Source organism: Atractosteus spatula, chromosome 8 (genome assembly GCF_055471065.1).
Source record: "Atractosteus spatula isolate fAtrSpa1 chromosome 8, fAtrSpa1.hap1, whole genome shotgun sequence".
NCBI classification, from domain to species: domain Eukaryota; kingdom Metazoa; phylum Chordata; class Actinopteri; order Semionotiformes; family Lepisosteidae; genus Atractosteus; species Atractosteus spatula.
The window spans coordinates 49,184,227-49,207,468 of NC_142713.1; the positions used below are offsets into that span (position 1 = coordinate 49,184,227).

General features: G+C 39.7%; 1 protein-coding gene across 10 annotated transcripts; it reads right to left on the reverse strand.

Annotated features, from left to right (window-relative positions):
• Positions 1–341: 341 nt before the first annotated feature.
• On the reverse strand, positions 342–23,205 carry fbh1 (F-box DNA helicase 1). Of its 10 annotated transcripts, none has more exons than XM_088923021.1 (22): positions 23,110–23,205; positions 21,240–21,311; positions 20,647–20,787; positions 19,340–19,881; positions 18,458–18,588; positions 17,984–18,119; positions 16,266–16,456; positions 15,275–15,385; positions 14,478–14,578; positions 13,384–13,552; positions 12,392–12,614; positions 11,569–11,656; positions 10,764–10,850; positions 10,457–10,593; positions 8,017–8,113; positions 6,664–6,785; positions 5,176–5,251; positions 4,694–4,897; positions 3,246–3,371; positions 2,229–2,335; positions 1,205–1,339; positions 342–655 (listed from the first exon to the last, which is right to left on the reverse strand). In XM_088923021.1, exons 2-22 carry the CDS (start codon positions 21,256–21,258, stop codon positions 488–490), a joined length of 3,111 nt encoding a protein of 1,036 aa, XP_088779147.1. In that variant the 5' UTR covers positions 21,259–21,311; positions 23,110–23,205; the 3' UTR covers positions 342–487. The 10 variants fall into 10 exon arrangements, with proteins under 10 accessions (XP_088779147.1, XP_088779153.1, XP_088779151.1 ...); XM_088923027.1 differs by having other exon boundaries at positions 21,240–21,349; positions 23,110–23,197; XM_088923025.1 differs by having other exon boundaries at positions 21,240–22,435; positions 23,110–23,197.
• Between the last annotated feature and the right edge of the window lie 37 nt (positions 23,206–23,242).

Sequence of the window (23,242 nt, forward strand, 5' to 3'; positions counted from 1 at the left end):
TTTCTTAAAAAAAAAAGTAGGGGTTTAACCCTAGTTACACTTTCCAAATTTCCACCTGGCCTTTACATATCGTGGCCTCCTAATGATCCTCAATCACTGTTCTCCTCCTCACTCATAGCTGGTGTGTGGTGAGCATACTGGAGCACCCTGGCTGCTGTCACATCATGGGGGCTGCACACTGGTGGTAATGGAGAGGAGTCCCCATTGTCTGTAAAGTGCTTTGAATGGAATGTGCTATATAAGGATAAGGAATATTTTTGTGTGAATTATATGAGTTTACAGCAGTTCACAGTAGCATTCAAAAGCACCTAATGAATAAATACATCGTTTTTCATAAGAAATAGGCAAAAATATCCCTTTATTTTATGTTTAAGAATACAAATAAACATGAAAACATGTCAATGAGCAAGAGAGACAACTTTAAAACAACAACGTTTTAGACGCAAAGGCTTTAGTGGAAAGCACCTTCTGTGGAGATTCGGGAAGTTTAAAACAGAGCAAGCAACAAGGCGATGTTCACTGGTAGGGCCACACGCTCCTCTGTATAGGGCATCAATGTCGTGAGCTCGGGGGGACCGATCAAGTAAGTCATTGGCCCCAGACGCTGGTCAACACACGTAGTGCAGAAGGGCCCTCCTGCATCCACTCTGTCACCCTGCCAACAGAAAACACATAGCAGTGGGCTATAAAGGCCACATAAAGACAAATACCGCTGCCATGGGAGATCATAAAAGCACAAACTGGACAATGCTAGTGAATACACCATCACTGGCGCCTACCCCATTCTTTATTTTCAGAATACTTATTAACATACTGTCTACATGTACATGATACAGTTAATCAGGTAGAATTCTCATTCGCTGATCACAATGACTCATCGGGGGAATTATTAAACCAAAAGAGTCTCAGTTTAGCAATCACTGTCCTGTCACATCCACGCTAGAATGATCAGTTGCACCCTGAGCAGACTCAAAAACAAAATGAAGAAATCAAACTCAGTCATTAAGCCCTCACAGAACTGGAAAACCGACTTACAGTAAAAGGATTTTGTGTACTTTCTTAAAAAAAACATGCGTACACACCTTTATAAACTAACATTTCCAATAGAATATTTTTTACAAAATGCAAGATTATATATACTGTATATAGTTGTAGAAAATAAGGAACAATGACATTAAAAGAGTAAATGAAATTTAAATCATACATATTTAATCGGGATTTTCTGCATCGTAAGGACAGCTTCTTCTCTCACTGGGTTCTGACAGTCCCGGACAGCACACAGAGGGAGTTGGCCGTCCGTGACGAGGTTACTAGTCATTTCGGAGCGTAAGAAGTACTCCTACATTGACAAATTCAAAACAATGAGGATTAGAACCACAATCAGCAACTTAAGCTTCCCAGGAGGTCTCCCATCCAGGTACTGGCCAGGCTCACACCTGCTTAGCTTCAGTGGGTTACTATTTGTGAGTTGCACAGTAATATGCTTCTGGCTGGCTAACAATACAGCTGCTGACTAACAGTACAGATAAAGATAAAATATACAGAATCTTTCAAAGATTCTGTATTAACTACTCTAGCCATTCTAAAACCACCCATATGGAACAGTCAAATCCCATCTGATCTGATTCGCCGATGAAAACCTGCATCAGGTAGGAAATCGTGTAACCCTCATGTGTCTTTCAAACTGTGTGTGTTACCAATATGAGGTTTATTTAATCCTGTTTGTATTTCAGGCTGGCAGTAAGGTCTTTGTGTCAACAGGTGGATACATAGCTCTTATTCATATAGATCCCTGCCCTCTTAGGAGCTCCTAACAGCTGGCTAGCTGCACAAGACAGATCTGAGCAAACCATAATATATTTGAAGTCATATATTTGCTTCTAGGGGCTTGCCTTGTTAGACTGATGAATTTAGCGATAGTAAGACTCTTGTGTGAAAGAGAAAATTAAACCTCAGTGGTAAGTCTTCCTAAGCTCATATTAAAGATGTAGTAAAAAGTGACCTTGTAAAACTGTTAACAATAAAGCAAATTACAACTGTTGGCAAGTTAAGATAACTCTGCTAAATAAAGGAAAAGGATGGGATTGATTTATGATTAAAAGATTAAATGACCTCACTGCCATTCCTCTGCTCCAATTTTAGTGTTGTGGAAGCCAGTAAAGACTTTCAACAAAATGAGGTGCTTCTCTTATTCCACCTGAGAAAAATAACACATTTTGCTCACTCACCCCAGCCAGGGTGAGGATATTTTCTAAAGATTTAGTCATCACTAGGTTTTTTCGGGCCCGTGTCACAGCTACGTACAGCAGGTTCCACTCATCATCAGGAACAGAACCTAAAGGGCAAGACAGAGCATGTGACCAGTCGTTTCTTTTCTTCCTCAGCTCAGCTCTGCTACAGACCAAACTAGAAACAGCCACAATATGATTAGTTAACTTCTGGTATCTGGTGTAAGTCCTGGTTAGTTTTGTTTACTTGACCGTATTTGTAAGGCTTTCTAATGTTAAATAGTGGGCAGGCATGTGCTTCACCTGCTGAGAAATGATCACCTAAATGATGTGATAAAAAGGAATACGGACTGATTTAGCTATTAATAAGGGAAATCATCCTCACTACCTTTTGACAATTTCTAAACTTTACTAAAAGGGCACAATGCCACATTTTAGTTTTTATAAATTCCAACTCCACTGTTACTTTTGCTTATATTTTCATTATCTTTCTGATTCCGTAAGACAATGTTTCCAAAATCACTTCTTAAGACCCAGTTTAAAGTGACAGAAAAATACTTAAAGCTAAATGAATTCTTTACATTAAATGGGAAATTTTCACTAAATTAAAAAAGTAGAAATTTAAATGTAAAACTGGTACAACTACAATTCATTTTCCTCAGTGCAACAGGTCTTGAACTATTAATTCAGCAAATGAACCTTGTCAGATATGCTGTATATCTTCAACACTAAAGTTAGAAGAGTTTTGGTAAAAACATTTTCAAGCAGTTCATAAATTCATTCCTCGTAATCGTAACTGTTAAAATGTTTACAATGCTTGCTGTAAAAAATGAGAAAAATGTTGTTTTATGAAATGTTTTACATGCTCCAAAGTCTCAAAAAAAATCTGAAAAAGATAGCCGTTAATAAACACCTCCCATTCAAAACACATACTTTTACAGCTTTGCAAAGACTCTAGCCTAATATAGTGAAATGTGTCCCATTCAAAACTGTTGTTCCAATTTCTCTCATACTTACCATCTCCAAATCTTGGCAGACGCTGAAGATTATGTCTGGCGCAGGGGACTTTGATGAAGTCATCTGTGACTACCACTGTGTCAAATTCTAGTCCTTTGGCTTTGTGAACTGTTCCCAGAATAAAATCTTCAGATAAAGGGAAGAAAAAAAATTGCTATTATAATGGTGTAGACACAATGTGTGCAGAAAGTATTGACCTCTATTGTATTTTGCCACATTTTGCTGTGTTACAACTGGAAAACGTGACATACAGTACTTATACAGTCTTGCCATCTTAGTCCATGAAACATCCTCTACAATTTTAAAGTGTTTAAAAGTTTGAAACTAAAAAAAATAAAAGCACTAAAAATCTTCATTGGAAAAGTACTCACCCTCTTAGCATTAACACTCCTTAATTAGCTCTATCTCAATTAGTTGCCTTCACAATTTGCACAGTACATTGACTGGAATCCACCTGTGTGCAATTAAAGTCGTTTACCACTCAGACTGAGCATACCCGTCTTTGTAAGGTGAAATACTCCTGTCTGTGTGAGTTTCCACCTTTGGACAATTCATACAAAGAAATGCGAAGATAACAACTAAGGAACAGAGTTATAGACTGACAAGAGTGAGGTGAGGGATTTCAAAGGCACTGAGTATCACATGGAGCACTGTTAAATCAACTATCAGGAAGTGGAGAATGCTTCAACAGTTAAAAGTACTAAGAATCTTCAACAACCAGGTCATCTTCCAAAACTCAGCAGCCGGGCAAAAAGGACATTGAATAGAGAAGCAGTTAAGGGGCTGAAAACAACCGTCAAAGACCTACAATGTCTTTGTTCTCTGAAATTGGGACAGAGATTCGTATTTCAACAGGGCAGTGTTGAAAACCAACCCTTGAGTGTCTTAAAAACAAGCAGGGGGAGGTCCTTGAGCAGCCTAGTCAAAGGCCAGACTTAAATCCCATAGAAAATCTGTGGCAGGAACTGAAGATTGCTGTACACCATTGCCACAATGGAGCAATTTTGCAAGGAAGAGAGGATGAAAATTAAACCCACAAGATGTGAAAAGCTGGCTACAACATACCGCAGAAGACTTGAAGCTGCGATTGCTGGAAAAGAGGGAGCACCTAAATATTAAATGCTGAAGGGCTCAGGGGGTGAATACTTGTCCAATCTGGATTTTTCTTCAAATTTTCTTTTACAATAATGATGATGCCCCATCAAAATGTTAAGTATGTTTTGTTAATCATACAAAAAAAAAATCCTGTACAAATGACTTGCAATTTGAGGTTGTTAACAGAGCAAAATGTGGTAGGTCACTTTAACAATTAAGAAAAAGAGGAACTACTAGTACACAAGATATAAATTGTATTAATATAATATAAATATTGAATAAACGGCACTGGAAAAAAAATTAACGTTTGATAAGAGATGTCTTTTTGATGCACAATTTTGGATTTTACTTACCTGCAGAGGCTGGGTCTGAGACAGAGCAATTCTCTATCCTATTCACTAATTCGGGAATACGGTGATTGTACTTCTCAACCATGGTAATCTTTCCTTCCAGTTCTCCGTCTTCAGCTGTGGAAGCATACTCCTTCAGGCCTTTGTAACCACGAAGTGAGCTGCGGCAAAAATTCCGGATAAACTTGTCAACTATTTCCAGGTTTTCTGCAGAAAGAAGAGGAATTTGATTAAAGAAACAACAATGGAGATATCTAAACAGAAATTATTGGTAGTACATATACCATATGTGTGTATTTATTACATTTGGAAAGGCCCTTTTATATTAAATAATAACGTTAACAATACCTGTAATGCTTACTGCTTATAATTTCTTGAACATTTGGTTCAAAGTATATATTTGTGCATGCTCTGCTGGCACTACACAGTCTTTTTAAAAAAGAGTTACATAATAAATAAAAAGAGAAATATGAAGCACATCTTACTTTGCTTACGTTCCTCCTCAGGCTGCAAAAGAATCCAGATGTCTAAAATCTTTCTTAATCCAAAATTATCCACACCCTGAGAAAAAGACAGATTTAAAATCCTGGTCAAGAATTTACAGTACAGGGTCCACATGCAGTAAATCCTTTATTGAGTTGATTTCCACAACAAAGTTACAGCAATGTATTTTTAGTGAGATAACATTAATGCATAAATTCTGCAACAACACATTGGCACACATGGTTTTTAGGGCTAGATAAAAAAATATATATGTTCAGGCATTTCTGTCTTTAAAAATGAAAGATTCCAGCAGGCCCATGAGTAACAGCTGTAGACAGCTTTCCCCTTTTCAAGCTGTGGATTCACCTGGAGTGTTTCTATCAAAGCTCACTGGAAGGAATTTTTTGTTTGCAACATGGAACTGTTTTAGTAGACCTGCCACAAGCCCTTCATAAATCTCACCATGGATGATGTTGCAACTAAGGTATTTGCGATTGCTACCGCTAAGCAAAATGACTGCAAAGAGACACAGTAAACATGCCAAAGGAGTGCTGGAAGGGACTGTGGGCCCTGTACAGGGACTAAAGAGAAAAACCTTGTTCCTCTGAGCTCCTGCGGAGGACTGGACTACGCAGTTGCAGAACCGGGCCAGGGTAAGAGTGCAAAAGTGTTTTCCTCATGATGCATTAACTCTCCATAATGACTTCCAGAAGGCATAAAGCCTCTCCTTCTCTCGGCCTAAGCCATGATTTCATCTTCTCCAAACACTAAATCACAGTTCACTGGGAGGTCAAGCTTTTGAAGAAGGCATCTTTAAAGCATAAGCAGAGTTTAAGATTTTTTTCTGATTTCATGATTGATATGAAATGAGAATAATAAGTACAGATATATAACAGGTATCAGCTTTAGTAACATAAGAATTAACATCAACCTGTGGCTGCCGTAGGGGCAGGCACTGAGGAGATGCTCACATTGCCTGTTGACGTATCTTGCCTTGAATATGATTATGGCACATACTGTACATTGTGCTAACACGCTGTTGAGAAAATAATACAGTACAGTACAGTTGCTTTCCTGAAAGTTGCTTTCAATACACGGCACAACGATTGTCAGTCATACAGCGACTCTGTGTAAAAAGGCTGGGCTGCTTGCATTAGTCTCTCAAAATTGAGTTCACACAGCAGTGGAAAGATCTGAGATAAGGGCATGTGTGATGTGGTTTGGGACGAAATCTGAAGGAACTCACGTGCAACTGTATACTTTCTGTGAACTTGGGTGTAATATTTCACTTTGAATCTATCATCTCAGATAGGTAAGAACGAAAACAGTCACAAAAATAAACCATGGGTAGCAAACACTGTTTGAAGAGAACAATGTGGCACAAGCTTTGATCAAGCAGGATATTACAGGGAGATCAGTACCTGGTGAAAGGTATAACAATAGAATTGGTTTTTATAATATGAATAAACTCAAACCTCTATAATACTCACACCAACAATGTGAATTTTCGGGGGCGGATTACACTCAGTTACTCTCACAGCCTCATCAAACACCGTTGTATTTGAACGGGATAGAATTGCAACCTTCCCTGCTGTGGTTCCAGTAACACTCCCTGTTTCAAACAGTACAAAGGAAAACCTCAAACAGATTAGACAAGCATCCTGATGCATGTAAAAATAGCAACTATGTATCTTTAGATAGACTGCTCAAAGTTAGACATGTCAGGCCACATTAAGATAAGCCCTAATAACGGCAAAACAGCTATTTGTTTAATCTGCAACTAAAAATACACAAAAAATGTTTTTTTTTTATTTGAAGTCCTGCCCCTCGGTGTTGTGAAATAGTCAGAACTGCTGAATATGCGCTCGCAAGATTCATACAAACAACACCTTTGGAAAAAATCATAAAGAGAACTTTCTCCTTTTTATCCACAGTAATCACACACAGTTTTCCAAACCAAATGTTTTTTTTACCCCCAAACGAATTCAAGTTTGTTTCAAGAATTATTTTGGATGTTTGAGTCTTGAGGTGTTAAAGCAAGAGAACAGAAAACAAAATCCGGGAGCACTCTCAAAATTCCACCAACTGTTGTATACATTTCCTTGATTACTTTGACCTGTAAGTTTATAACCTGAACAGCCAATTACTGACCACATATACACTCTACATCTATAATTTGTATATAAACAGTTGTGACTGCAAACAAAAGAGAAGCACGGAGAGATTCACAACAGAACATCAGAAAAGCATGGGGCCTTCAGATTGACTGCACCAGGAAAGGACAGGCTGAGCTCTGTGATCCCGGGTTCGAGGGTGGGTTGTGTCACGAGGTGACTGTGACCAGGGCTCCACAAGCAGCTGTGCACAAATGACTGGGTGCTGCTGTCAGTAGGCTGGAATTAGTCATCCAGGGCTCTCCACAGCGATCCCTACGGCCTCCAGGGCTCAATCCAGGCACCCTGGGAGACTTGCGTGTCTCCCTCCCTTATGGGGCTGAGGTGCCTGTGACATGTTAAAAGAGGGTTGGCTGGAAGATAGATGGGAGTGTCTGCCTATGTTTTCTCATTCGCCCTCGAGCGCGGTCTCGGGATTCACAGCTGAGCACTGAGACATGAAAAAGGAACAACTGGCTATCTCAAATCTGTGGGTACAGCACAGATGGCTTCAAAACTATTGTTTTTAAAAAAGAAAAACATGCCCGCTTGTACATTTTACTCTGCGATAGTTATCGCCTTTTCTTTAAAATCCAAAGTTTTTATTTCTTATTTTTGCAAGACCTCCAGATGTTTCCATAGTTCATCATTTAGCAGACTCCCTACATTATATTTACATATTATATTTACCTTCCTGATTTCCACCAACAAGCGTTTTCTTCACCTTTTTGCAAATGTCTAATATCGTGGCTCCAATGTAAGCAATTTCTGGGCCAAATCTGAAGCTCTAAGCAAAAAAAAACAACAACAAAAAAGACAATATACATTTTCTGCGACAATAAGTATTTTTACTTTAAGAGAGGTCAATTTCACAGTGATAATTTGGAAATCAGAGACAATTTTGCATTTCTGACCAGCCCTCATCCAAGAATAAGACCAGCTCCTAAAACGTAATTTAAAGTAATATTCCGAATGTACTTGGCATCTTGCAAAATGACTATTCATCACTACTAAATTGATTACTTTGGTAATCACGTTAATCATTATTGAGTTTTCCATTATTGAGATTGAGATTTTTAGTTTCCAGGACTTAAGCCAATAACTAGATGGAGAAAACATATTTGTTCACACTGGAAGTCATATGATCTTTAAAGAACTATAGGAAGATAGGCAGGTTTTTATTTGGGTACAGCTCACCTGAATATTTACTGTACATCTAGGAAGAGGCTAATAGAAAACAAAATTACATCTATTGGAGTCTTTGGTAGACATTGTATCATGTCTCAAAATATCATTAAGTATTAAAAAAGGACTTCAGCTTCTTCTGAACTGAATGCAAAATGTGTCCTACTGCAGTTTAGATGTCAGAATTCTTACGGATGCCCTGTTGAAAACTGATCATACAGTATGTCTGAGATTTCTCACTTGTTTTCAGGCCACTTTATCTTGTGTAGTCATTTTCCATAATTTGAAACTCAGATTGCAATCACCCACAGAACAGGAGAAATGCGAGTCAAAAATATCCTGAAGGCCCCTGTGTTTGTGGTGCATCAATTTTAACTGTTGGTAAGGTAAAGTAATCAGGTTCACTGTCTACTGTTTCTGTAGTAACCGGGTATGTTGTTATAAATCTCTTTAGGTTTTGTTAAAACTTGTTACCTCCGTTATGCATTTTTCTCTCTCTGCTTCACTGCAGCACGACCTTGTACATCCTAGGCATTTAGCCAGAACATTGGTATTGAAGTCCAATAAGTCTTGTGCACTTTATCTTACTATTTAATAACTCACTGCAGCTGCCACACCACATATTTTGGCTCTTATCTTATACTCATATATTTCTCAGACTATAAAAAAATAGCAATTAATTGCTCTTAATACAGATTTTATTTTGCTGTTGCATGTGTGAGAGAAGATTATAAAAGCAGTTTGTAGCCTGTACTCTGAAGGGAAATGTCTACTGAAGCTCATCCTGGTTGAGCTTTCAAGATGACCAGTTTTGGGAACTCCCCTCTAAACATCCTGACAAGGTGATGATTTTACTATCATCTCTGCTTTCTCAAGAGTGTCATTAATTCACTTCACTCACATTTATATCCATAGAAAATAACTCCAAGTGGAGTGAACATATACTGATAGAAAAAAGAAACACAACATTTTCTGGAATGAGAATACTATAGTTATAGCTTATGTACTTTCACAAAAAGTTGTCAATTTGTTTTAAGCCCTGTGACCAGCAATACAGATTGTGCAGTGAGCCATTGCAACTTGCCAATCACATGAAAGCTCGTTAGGTGCACTTTCACCCAACGAGGTCCAGGTGGAACAATGCCTGATCAGGTCACCTTTAAAAAGGCCTTAATTCAAAGCTTAGGTCACTGCAAGAAAAGGCCACACTTAGTCAGTTTTCTGTGCATTCCATAATGCTTCCAATGTCACCAGAAGCAAGGGAGAGGGCCATTGGCATGCTGCAGGCAGGCATGTCATGTGCCAGTGTTGCCAGACACTATGGAATGAGCCGCTCCACTGTGTCCCGACTGCAGAGATGGTTTCAGCAGAGCAGCAGGACAGATGGCCGTCCAAGATCCGGTCGCCCTCGAGTGACCACACCAGAGCAGGACCGACACATCAGACTGGTCCATCTGAGAGATCGCTTCAGATCTGCCACCAGTACTGCTGCTGAAACTGCCGGCAGACACAATGCCCGCATCAGTGACAGGACAGTGAGGCTCCATGCTGCTGGCCTCAGAGCACGGCGACCTGTCAGAGGCCCTCTGCTCACAACTCCTAGACGTCACACCCAACTGGCTTGGGCCAGACAGAGGCTGTGATGGACTCGTCAGCAGTGGCAACAGGTCCTCTTCACGGATGAGTCACTCTTCTGCCTGTTCCACGCAGATGGGAGGGCCAGAGTGTGGAGGAGGAGGTGTTGTGTTTCTTTTTTTCATCAGCATATTTGTACGAGTGTTGTATGACTGACAGACAGCATGAAATCTGACAAAGGAGGAAACTAAACATCAAGTCATCACATTTTAATTATTCAGATTTATGGTTTTAAGCCTTTAAATATCATAACTTTCTAGTTTAGACTTCAAACTAAATATATTAAATTGATAAAACTTAGCAGTGGTACCTGTGTTAGGTAGTAAATGTGCGTGTGTGATACTTCATTCAAGGCATTGACAGCACCTCTGAACGTGTAGATCTGCTGATGAGGGTCTCCTACCAGTATTTTTCCACAGGGCTGAGACAAAACTATGTCCATGATTGCTGAAAGTGGAATATTAAATAATTTTTAAAAAGTTAACAGTTTTGTTAGAGGCCACAGTTATTAAATTAGCAGGAATGAAAATAAAATTGCATATAGCAATATATATATAAAAACATTTAGATTCAGACTTTTAACAGATGCATCATGACTTTTCATGAGTTTTCTGTACCTGGAGTGCAATCTTGAGCTTCATCAATGAAAATAGCATCGTATCTGCAGAGCCGAGGTCTTTGAAGCTGCCACAGCTTCAAGTATCCTACAGGAAAAAATAAACAATTTGAGGGAAAGGCCTGCTCCTGAATTCATTTCAACACAAAAACAAGGTTAATACATCACATTACATCTTAAGAGTTCTCCATTTCTGCAATATACATAATGAAACACGACAAAACATCGTCCATTCCAAGAATTACATTCTTGAAAATGACAGCAATCTACAAAAACACAATGTGCAAACACTAACTTAAAAGGGACAAAACAGGGTCATGATTTTAGTGAACATAGTCATATCTTTTATGCCCTACTTGAGTAACTGAGGCTGTATGCTTGCTATTGGTATGACTGAGGGTTAAGGTTGCGAGATATTATCCTCTCATACCACACCTTAACAAGCACCCAGCCCGCCTGACCTAAAAAAGCAGTCAAGAACTGCCAGTACCATGTATCAGAATATGTTGAAACAGGGCGTAGATAGCACTGCTATCTGCGGATCGCATAACTGGTATCTAGGTACATATAAAGTTAAAAAAAGAGGTAAGGACCCTAAATAACTTCCATTTTAGAGGTAATAAGTTTGCCTTATTATTAGGGAAGGATACTTTTCTATAGCTAATGAAGAACACCTGAATCTGATGTAAGCAAGATTAAAGGATTACTTTTTCCAGCAAGCACATATACACATGTACCAGTTATGTGAACCCCTGATTACTACAACGATTGCTGCCATCGTGGTCCTCGTTATATTCCTCTTTTACCATCATGTGTCATGTAGTGGCCTTGTTCCCTTGTTCCTTTCAACTCCTTCATCCTCTCCCAGATGCCATCGGTATCGTGGACAATTTTCTGTCATGGAAAAATTTAAAATATATATATTTAAAAATGGCATTTACATGTTCTCTTTTCATTATAAATTTTGTCTCAAATATGTACAGAACTTACAGAGTTGGTACTGAACTTTCCCCCCACACTGCTTTACTTAAACATTTAAGGCTGTGGTTCACTGCCTCCTGTTTTCTGTTTCTAATGTAGTAGTTCACTCTTTTTGCACATAGTAATACCTGTATTTGCATTAATGTAAATGTGCCATCTCCTGTCCAGTTTTGATTCCATTTTAAGTCATTTCAAATTTCCCTTATTGTTATCATGGTTTTATTTTCAGATTTGAATTATAAATGACTCGAATACATCTTAAAAAGAAACATAATTGAAAATGGCTGGAATAGTAGCAATAATAACAGTATTTATTAAAGATAGTAACCAATAGTTAGATTTCAACCTTAATGAATAACGCATCAAAAAGGTCATCATTATTTATGCATGTAAGAAAAATCCAATATACTAGTTTTGGATATTGTTAAAATGTGTTTGGTGCCATTTTTATTTGGTTGTTCTTGACTGACTGTGATAGTCATCTACATACACCCTTTCTGTGCATTTGCTGTAAAACACTGTCATTTTCTTAAAATAATGAGTTTATGTTTTTTTGTGCAGTCATAAGTAACAAGTTTGTTTTCATGCTCAGTATAGATTTGTGTGCCAGAAATGACTAGCTATAATGATAAAATGATCATACTATACCAATTTCTCTTCATGCTCCACAAAAGCATATTGTCCATTTGTGTTTTTGTACCGCATTGGGACATGATCCACACTTATGGTGTCATCAGCGGAGGCGAAGAAAGTTTTCAGAGTCTGGGTGACGAGCTTGGCTCGCACAAACCCACCCCTGCCTTTAGGCAGAATCCAGGCCACAGTGAACGGGTTCAGACTGTACGGGTTCAGTTTCTTCAGCTTGTGATATCTAGTTATGAGAAACCCAAGTTACTTCGCCTCCATCTCAGTTCAAAGAGAATGACTTTAAACAAATGGACAACGCTCATATCTAATAAATTGCTAATACTGTAAATCTGTAATAATTATTATTTTTTGTTGAAGAGTTACCATATTAAACCATTCTGTGACGGAAGTCATGTGCCTCTTAATATTAAAAGCCACATAGATAAATACAGAAAATTAAAGAAATATAATATAAACGTTAATATTAATGACAATATGGGTAAGCAAATTTTTGGGGCATTTAAAAATGAGACAATTGTTACTTCAATTTGTTATAACAATCACTTACTTTAGGAAGTTTTTTTGCAAAAAATGTGCTGTATTTCACTGTACAAATTAGCTGTATTTCACATTTTCATGAAGGGAACATTAAAAAAATAATAATTCTTTAATTGATTAACAGAATTGACAACTATACTTTCATCAGAAAAGTTCCTTATGACTTTGTGTTTTACTATCCCATGTGGCATCCAAACCCATAATCACACATTTTGCATGTCTGTGACCCACACAGGGTTTGTAACATTAACAACAAGGACTGTGCACAAAGAGCACCTTCCCCTGCAAAATGTACCATTTTATGAAAAATGGAAATATAAGTTCCTAATATTTAAAAAAAAAAGCTGTTTTTTTTAAATCTTATTAGGGGTAAACTGCAAATGTGTTATTATAAATCCATCCAAAATATGACCCCAGATATCTTAGTATATCTGAAATGAGTTCCTGGTGCTCACTTGAATCCGACTTCTCTGAAGGCCAGGGAGTGGATGGTCTTGCAGTCCACATTGCTAGTGAAGACCTGAGAGGCTTGCGTGGCCACAGACTTGTTGAAAGCTGCATACAAAAAACGCAGACGTGGCCTCTGCTTGGCGTACTCTATCAGTGTGGACGTCTTTCCAGTGCCTAAAAATAAAACGTTTTGATCCTCTTCATTTGGTTTTATCATAGTCAACCGTGACCTTTACTTTAAACAAGAACACTTTTATGGGTGAAAGAAGTTAAATGTCAACACAATCCTTAAAGAAAAAAAAAGTTAATATTAGAAGCAATTACAGCTGTGAGTCTTTTTGGATAAGTCTCCAATGAACCTAAAACCAACTTTGCATGCCAGGATGGTACAAATTTGACCTATTCTTTGCAGGCTTGCTCAGTAGCCCTCCAGATGTGGATGGACACATATTATTGCACACAGAGACTAATTTTTGTGACTTTTCAAAGCAATGTTGTGCTCCTGGTGAATAATCCTTAAGCTGTTCAGTTCAAGCTATCAAGTTTTGATTTAAAAAAAATATCACTTTAAAAAATGTCAATAGATAATTTGGAATTCAACAACATTGGACAAATACCGTCGTAGGGAATTTTAGGCACAAGTTGTACAACTGATCTCATCTGATTCTCCCATTTGCTTAACCAATTCTAGCTTTGTAATAGGATTTTTTAGTCCTGTACACGTTGTTTTTTGGGCACCTGCTCTTTTAAATGGGTTGCAAATATAAATTAAAACACCTTGTAAACTGATTATATTCTGTGATGCTAGTTATGTTCAAATGGTGCTCAGTTTTACTGCCTTAAAAACAAAGTCAAGAGCTTAGCTTCAGTGGTTTTATAACAAAGTCTTTGTAACAATTACTAATGTAAGAGCGCCCTCTGTCAGCATGTTTTAACAAACACAAAATACTGAAACCTGCTGTGTAAAGGCAATACGCTGAATGCAGAAACTAAGGTATAGTAAATCTTTCACAGTAGTATTTCAAGACGCCATTAATACACCAAAAAAGTGATCATTTTTGCTCTGCTCTAGTGTGAAAGCACTATTCCTTGTTCGTACCTGCAAATGCCATAATTTTGACAACGTGTCTAGAATCAATGTCATGATTCAGGATCTGCTGCTGTTCATGGGTTACTCTGATTTCTGCCGTGGGAGTGACTCTGAAATAGATAAAGCCCAGTTAATAAAGGAAAAGTAACAATTTTGTTAAAAATGCCTGCGCCCTTAGCCGCGCAAAGTCTACTCTATGTTCGTGTTTTCCACAATAATAATTTCCCTTAATGAAAATGCAAATAAAAAAAATACACCACCTGATACCTGGAGGGTAAGGCAAGCAATCTCCTTGAAATTTCCTTATGCTGCTTTAATAAAGTCTGCTACCCAGCTAAAACCAGCTTTAGTGTCAATCCCAACTCTCCTTTGCAGCTCCCAGAAGATCACTTTTATCGACAGGTATGGATCTCCAAGAGACACAAACACTGCTATTCTTGGCAAGTGTGGAGAAATAGGTTTTCACTAAAAACTTATAAAGTAGAAAACCGATCAATCACGTTCATAGTATTTTCTTAAACCACAAAAACATCCTTAATACTTGTGATGTATACAGTAAGTGCATTTGTATAGGACAAAAATTACTTGAAAATGATATCTATGTTTTTCCTTTCTTCACACAGAAAAGCATTTTGCGTTAAATTCAACATCTGCTTTCCTTTGTATTTTCTATTTGGTGTGTAGTGTTCAGATCAGGGTGAAGCAAATTTCTATCGGGATGAAGGGAGGCACTCACTCATTCGCTATGATCTTTCACAGCCATTACGTTGGTAACTTTGGTGACGAAACAGTTCTAAAATCCTCACCCAGGCTGATACAGCGTTTCGCTGCCAGATTCCCCTCTCTGTCCGGCTTCCCCAGGGCGCGTAGGACAATTCTCCAACAGGTGCAGAACGTAAAACACGTTGTAATGCAGCCTAAAAAGTGAACACATTGAAAAAATTAAAACACTTAATCCCATCATTTACTTCAGCAAGAATAAGGAGAAAGAAATTGAACATCTACCAAAACCTCTGTCCACTATCACAGATCTCTTATGGACACTACTGTCAGTGACGTAGCTGCCAATATCTCCAGCACTGAGTACTACCGATGACACTGAGGGGCCATTCATGCTAAGCAGGCACCTTCCTTTAAACAAAGATGGAGAGGTATTCATGAAGCCATGCGTCACATTTGGGAGATACATATTTCAGTGGGGAAGATTTTTAGAGGGAAAGATATCATGAAGTCAGTAGGTAAGATGATGTTTACAGCAGGGAACAGGTCAAAGGAATCAAGATTTGAAAATGTGAAGTTAAAACAATTGCATACACTACACAGTATGGTACGGAAATGCATCAAAGCGATTCTTAAAGAAGGCTTCTCAGGCAAAACATTGTGTCTCTTTTGTTGTCTTTTCAGCATGGAATAAATCTTTACTACTCCTTAAAGACATTTTCTATCAGTACATCTTATAAACAATCTTGACCGAAAACGTTTGTACTCTTAAAATCGCCTTTCAAGACTTATAAAGCAAGGATGGATGGAAAGTGTGGATGAAATTACAATCAATGCCACGGCGGCATGGCCTTCCTAAATCCAAAACCTAATTTTTCAGTGTTGTTGCTACTTCCTTTTATCGGACTCTAGCAGCACCCTGCTCTTAATGAACATCATTACATTTTGGGGGAAAAAAAATAGGAAAAAGGAAAGGAAAAGGAAAAAGCAGCATGCATTTAAAAAGAGCTTTATACTAGCTCTTGTCTGGGGAGGAATGCATCTCCTGGCCCCCCGGCTGTGCACAACATGTCCTACCTGTTGCTGATGCTGATCCCATTCTCCCTCATGGCCAGGAGCAGCGTGGCCATGCAGTACAGAAACTCCGAGATCTCGGAGAGGGAAAGGGTGGACGCTGGGCTCCTCAGGCAGGACACCATGGCCTGCACATGCTTCACGCCGTGAGCCAGAAGAACGATGAGAGCCATGGTCGCCCAGGCGTTCACAGCCTGAAGCCATCGAGACACGACGTGTCGGTCAGGGCACTTGTCAAGTCTGCCTGAAGCGCAGATCTAAATGCTTTCAGCACTTAAAGAAACGGGCGGGGGAACTCGAGAAACTGGCTATGTGAGGCTGTGGTGGGAATCACAAGATCCAATAAATGCCATCAGTGATTTGTTTTTGTCTGGCCTGTGACTCCAGATCCAAGATGGGAGGGCCCAGAAACCTTAGCCACTTCGTTTCCACCAACCTGGGACAGCAGCCCATCTCTAACTCACTGCCTGGAGGGGGAGCAACTACTGTGTCTGTGACATTCTGAGGATTTTGTTTTTCTCTGCCCCAAGCCTACTCTACATCTAGATCAACACACAGGCTCGTGCTGCAATACACGGTTAGCTTCCAACTTCTAACTTAACTTCTAACACTTAACTTCTAACTGTTAGGTTTTGTGAAGGCTGCTACGGTACATGAAAGATTGCTAGATTAAAGATTTTTTTTAATTTCAAAATGAACCTCCTTGCTGACATGCTACGTGATACATACTTCTCACTTGGCACTGGCTTTGGAGTTGTTCAATTCAACTCCAAGTGTTCAACTTTGATGACCTGTTTTAGAAAGCCATGGAAAACACTAATAACATGATAACAAAAAAAAACACATTCCTAAGCAAGCAGTCACCGAAAAAAAAGAACACAAAAAAAGTCTGCAAAAGAACACTATTAAAGTTGAAGATTGAGGCAAATACATTTTAAATCAGAATCACAAATTATTTAGTGTTTTAAGACCTCTTCATTTGGACGTGCCAACTGTTCATCAATTCAGTGCCCCTCACAAGAGAGTCAGCACCTAACAGGGAAATGACTTGTCCCTCACAGGTAAGACTCTGAAGGTTTTAGGCAGGTTGCAGGATTCACTGATGTACAGTAAGCCAATCATAACTTAGTTGGCCACATTTTCTACACGGGGATTCTGAGTCATTCTCAGGTATGAAGGTAAACCCGGGCTCAAATCAGGGATATCTTAGGGCCTCCTGTGTGACTCAATAACTAAGCACTTCCCCAAGCAGTGGGGCACAATTGGCTCAGCACCATTGAGGGTACGGTGGCAGAAGTCTGCTAGGGGTCTCTCGGTGCTCTGCCCCCTCTTGTGGCTGCCAAGGTGCTTGCAGGCACATGGTGCTGTAAGTGAGGGACACACTTCAGTGTTCAAACCTGTGGTATGGGGCTGTGGTGTGGTTCACAGCTTTGAGCCGAGAAGTGAAAAACACACAATTTAGCGTCTAACAAAAATAATTAATGATTCATGATTGCTCACACCTGAAGAAGACTCCACGGCTGAAACGTTGCATTTTCTTTCTTCTCTTTTCAGCATGGAATAAACCTATTACTTTCTCCTTTGCAGCCTACGCATGCCAACGCTGCTACCCACCTGAACTAATTCATGATTCTAAACTACTAAAAAAGATATTTTGACTGCATTCCAAAAGTAAATCTTTCTGGTTAAACTCCTAAAAGACGAACTGGAATAGTACCTACCCCATCGATTTGTTTTAATTCAGGTGTCCTGGCCTTCATACATGCTTCAGCCTGAGCATATAAAGGATGAGCTTTCAAACACCTCTGTACGCTTGTTGGCTGTGCACTTCGCCTGTGCTTAAACCTGGACATGTATCTGTTCACACAAAGGGAAACAAGGACACTAGTTAAGAACTCTTGAGTCCTCTGGTAGATGACAAAGAGCAAAACAGGCTGTACCTAAATACACACAAGTCGAGACATACAAAAGTGTGACTTAACCCCATACTACAAAAACCAGACTAGACAATCAGATAAGTATTCTGAATTTGTTACTGTAAATTTAAAGGTGAAATGCAACAACTTGCTTTTTTTTGCATTTTCTCTATTGAACAGTATATTTAAAGACAGAACAAAGATTGCTTTCAAGCTTATGAAGGCAAGGCTCTCACTCAATGATTTACGCTCATCGGCAGAGTAAAAGTGGCTACTTACTTTACCAGATTCACCAGACATGAGTTCTCATCGGTTGTGATGTGATCCGCAGTGAGGATTGCCTTAACCTCCTCCACAGCCTGACACATCCCCTTTCTGTACTGGTAGTACAGCTTTTTCCAGGGTACAAACTGCAAACAAACAATAATAAGACACCTTTATTATAAAATGGTTCAACACTTCTGTGTGCTTCGGTGATGTAGTGCTTAGCATTGCTGCTTTGCTGTACTGGGGCCCCAGGTTCAATTCTGGGGTGGCGTCTGTGTGGAGTTTGCATGTTCTCTCGGCGTTGCATGGGGTTTTATAAGATCACTTTATTGGCCATATACAATTTCTTGTATTAGGAATTTGGCTTTTGCACACCCCAACTTGCTCTCCATGAGACACACAGACAGGGAGAGAAGCTTGGGGTCAGAGCGCAGGGTCAGCCACTTATACTGCGCCCCTTGAGCAGTTGGGGTTAAGGGCCTTGCCCAGGGGCCCAATGAAGTAGGATTCCTCTGCCGGACGCAGGAAATGATCCGGCAGATCCTTAGCCACAGAGCCACCGCTCCGCCCCCTTTGCACACAGTGCAAAGACATACTGGTAAGTACTGGTACATACTGGTAAGTTAGTCTGTGTCTGCCCTCCTGCTCAGGCTGCATCCTACCTCACTGCTGAGCTACTCATTCAACCGTCAATGCCAGATTCCTCTCAAAGCTCAGATTTAAGCACTATAATGAATAACTCTATAGTTAGGCATTATACCAATAATTTAAAATAAGACTCTTCAATCTTATTCTTACATTTAAAATCACAAAGGATAGGCTCAACAGCCTACTAATATTTTCCTCCAATGCCGAAGAATGTCAATATTAAAGTGTGATGTTATGAGAACTAACCAAAGGGTCGTGAACTATGGCCCTCCAGCGCTGGCAGACGAGGCTGATGTGTCGGTACAGGTCCTCCGCTGGCAGGTGACTGAAGATGACGGTGAGGATCTCCTCAGGCAGATGGCCAATGTGTCCCGAAGGCTCCTGCTTGCCCTCGGTGCTCCCCAGTAGTCCGTAATGAACGTCAGGGAGCGAATCCACAGGTATTTCCTCGTCCTCTTTTTTCACACGGTCAGGCCGCAGGCAGTCGGGAGCTCCACGGTCAGCCCCCGGCTGTTGCGCCCAGCTGCTGCACCCCGCACTGTCGCCGCCCAGGCACGCTGACGAGCGCTTTAGGCCCTGTCTCAGATCGGCCTCTCTGAAACCCGGCTCTTCTTTAAAGTCCTCCATGACGACATCCCCAGGGTTGAAATTCAACATGTCATCCTCCGCGGCGAAATCGCCACCGCAGCCCTCCTCCGTCTTCACTCCTTTGGCCATCTTACGAGGGCTGACCCCTGTTACCCGGAAGAAGTCTTTAATGCCCCTCTGTTTCAGATGGTCATTTACACCTATGTGCACAAAACAAAGGCTTAAAATCCAACTTTTACTCTTACCTAAAGGAAGACGTTAATAGCAACAAGGTTAAACATTAGCCCTGGCAGCAACAGTTTTATGTGAAAGCATATTCAGTTAAGTAACAAAACACCCCCACAGATCAGAGAATACCAAGTGAGATAACATGGCTTTTTAATTTTTTTTGTGAACTACTAGATGACATGTAAATATGCTTTAACATAACAGACCTATTCCTCCACCAAACTATATACAGAAAATTAAAGAAGGCAAACACTGTAGTCCCTTATCAGTGCGGGTTTGCCAGTATTTAACTTTTGAAATTGTGTTGTACTCAGGACTAATAATGTCTGATTATTGTACTACCTTGGGTGGGGTTGTGGGAGTAAAGTACAAGCTGGCCAGCCACGCTTAAGCCAAAAGAAATAACTGGATAGGATCCCTGGATGAATTAGCTACTCACCACCAAACACACTAAATGGGCCAAATGACTCCCTCTCACTTCTAATCTTTTTATGGTCTTTGTCTTCAATATTTTACTTTTTTTTTAAACTATTGTCTCTCTCTTCAATCTTGCACTCATACATCTACATAATATGCAAAGATATATATATATAACCTACTGTCCATTTATATATACGCTAGTATACACATATAATCCACAGTGAAAATATTTAATCTTACAGTCAACTCCTTAAAGAAGGAATGTCAGAACTATCTTGTGAAATAGGTAATCAGCTAATAAAGTAACCGCACAGTACCTTTCCTTGGGTAAAGTCCCCTGTGGAGAGCCTTGCTGGTATGAGGTGTGCTGAAGGGCCTGGTAAGGGACAGACTCCCCTGCAGGCTACGCTCAAGGACTGCACAGTCATAAGCACTCAAGTGCCTTCTTTTGGCCTTCCCTAGCTCACAGCAAAACAAACTGCTCAGACCAGGTATTGCCACTGATATAATGGGTCAAACTGTACACGAAAAATCACATATTGATCCCTACAAGACAATATCACATTCCCTTCTTTGTAATGCCTGTTTGGAGAAGTGAGGAGGGATTAAACAGCAATAGGAATCTTAGGCAGTCTAAACATATAAACACAGGAAAAACGCAAGATGTCTCAATCCAGCACTAGTGATTTTCATTCCATCTAAGCTTTCGATCACTTACATTAATGGTTAAATGAATATGTTTAAACAGTCAAAGGTAACATTCCCAAATATTTTATGTACAGCTTATTTTAATAATACCCAGAAGGCTTATGGAATCGTTAACCTCAATAACATTACAGTAAGTTAGATGCCACAGCTTTATACACCACTACAATTACAAAAAAAAAAGGGGGAAAAAAACTGTAGTTACCTCTGATTGCCGTTTCCATGGTGCTTCATGGTGGTGACGTCCAAAACACCAGTGCGGAACACATGGGTGACTCTGGAGCAAACCAAGAGTGACACAGTGCAGTTCCTGCACTGATGTATCACACAGCCCTGTTTAACTAGCGTGCAAAATAACTGGCATGTTTAAATAGTTTGCAAAACAATGTCTAAAACAGAGGGGATATTTAAAAGTTTGCAACAACAGAATTCACAAATCTCAAAATAGATATACCATGCTACATTTTTCAACAATTTTTTTAATGTATTACAGTATAACATTAGTACAGCCATCACCTGAAGGTGAAGCAATTCCGACGCCACACTGCACTCAGATTTACTGTTTGCATGCAAAGCCATTCCACAGCTCTTTTGTGCCATAAACACAGAGCTTGCCCCTTAAGTCTTAATGCATAACCGAAATGTCTAAAGGCTTTCGCTTTGCATAATTGTGTTTGAACTTTTTTTTTTAACTTTTCAAAACAGAATAACAACACATGTAAAAATCATTCAGAGCCTGGAAGCTCACATAGGTAGTTAAACGAAAATTTCAGCAGGACAGGATAAGCCATTGAACCTTGTGTCACAGTATTTAGGTGCTTCGGTGAATAAAAAAGAATCAATGAATGCAAATATGTGTGACCTAAAAGTACCTCAGTCTACACCCAACTGCACCAGAAGGCAGCATGCAGACCTGCCACAAAAAGCTGCCATGCCACTCCCAGTTAACAGCGTCTAACACAGGCCTGCCCAAAGACACTGGCACTACAGACTGGCACTGCATCTGTGACAGACAGGGCTAGCAAACTTCAGGTGGACCTGTCAGTATTGCGCAAACTGAATGTGGAAAAGGTGCTGTACCTGCTTTTTAAAAGAACGGAAACTAGTGTCTGAGTGTTTTTTGTTCATTGCTATGGAGACCGGAAAAAAAAATCACTGTGAACTTTGAAAACACACCTTACAAAAAAAATGCATTCATTTTCTAACTGCTTCTTCCAATTCCGGGTCACAGCGGAGCTGGAGCCTATCCCATCAAGCAACAGGTGAAGGGGCAGGGTACGCCTTGGACAGGACACCAGTCCATCACAGGGCACACACAGACACTCACACCAGGGCCAGTTCTCCCAGAAGCCAGTTAACCTACCAGTATGTCTCTGGACTGGGGGGGGGAGACTGAGGCACCTGGAGGAAACCCACATGAACACTGGGAGAAGATAATTACTACACACGGATAGCGGAGCAGGAGTTGAGTCCAGCGCTAAGAAGCAGTACTGCTAATCACTGCGACACCGTGTCACCTGATGGAAAATATTTATTTTACTTTGTAAATATTAAAATTCTTTATAATTACTTTGTATTTGTTTTTGTAACCTTGGTACAACCAACTTAATTGCATACAAGGAGTATGCATTTAACTGTAGGATGCACACGCTCACCCCAGTTGTAACGGCGAGGTTACAAATACTACTTTTCATCTCAGTGGACATGTCTGCGCTTGATCACTGTTTAGGCCCAAATGCAATTAACACATTAATGTGACATTTTCATTAAAGTTTTATGTTTTCATGGCAAGGAAAACATCAGCCAACTTGATCGCAGCCTAGCCATTATTATTTTCAAGCATTATACTTTCAACAAGCTAATAGACAACGACGTGTGACTGTCAGCTAGGCGTTCACTCCGAATCAAACTAGAACTAATACAAATTTTCAGTGGAGTCTGATAAGCAGCAATTCCTGAAGTCCAGAGATGACAATATTTTAAGGAATCCAAAATCCAAAATAAAAAGCCCTTTTAACAAATTAAAAATCAACATAGAACGGAACAAGCTTAGAGAATATTTTTTGTTTCCTCACCTGTAAACTTTGATGTTCTGCTGTGAATAAATAATACCAATTACAGTCCTGACAATATAGACGTTTCCCTTCCTCTTTCAATATGACGTTTACCACACTTCCAACTGCGGGACACCCAGACTGACCAATGAGA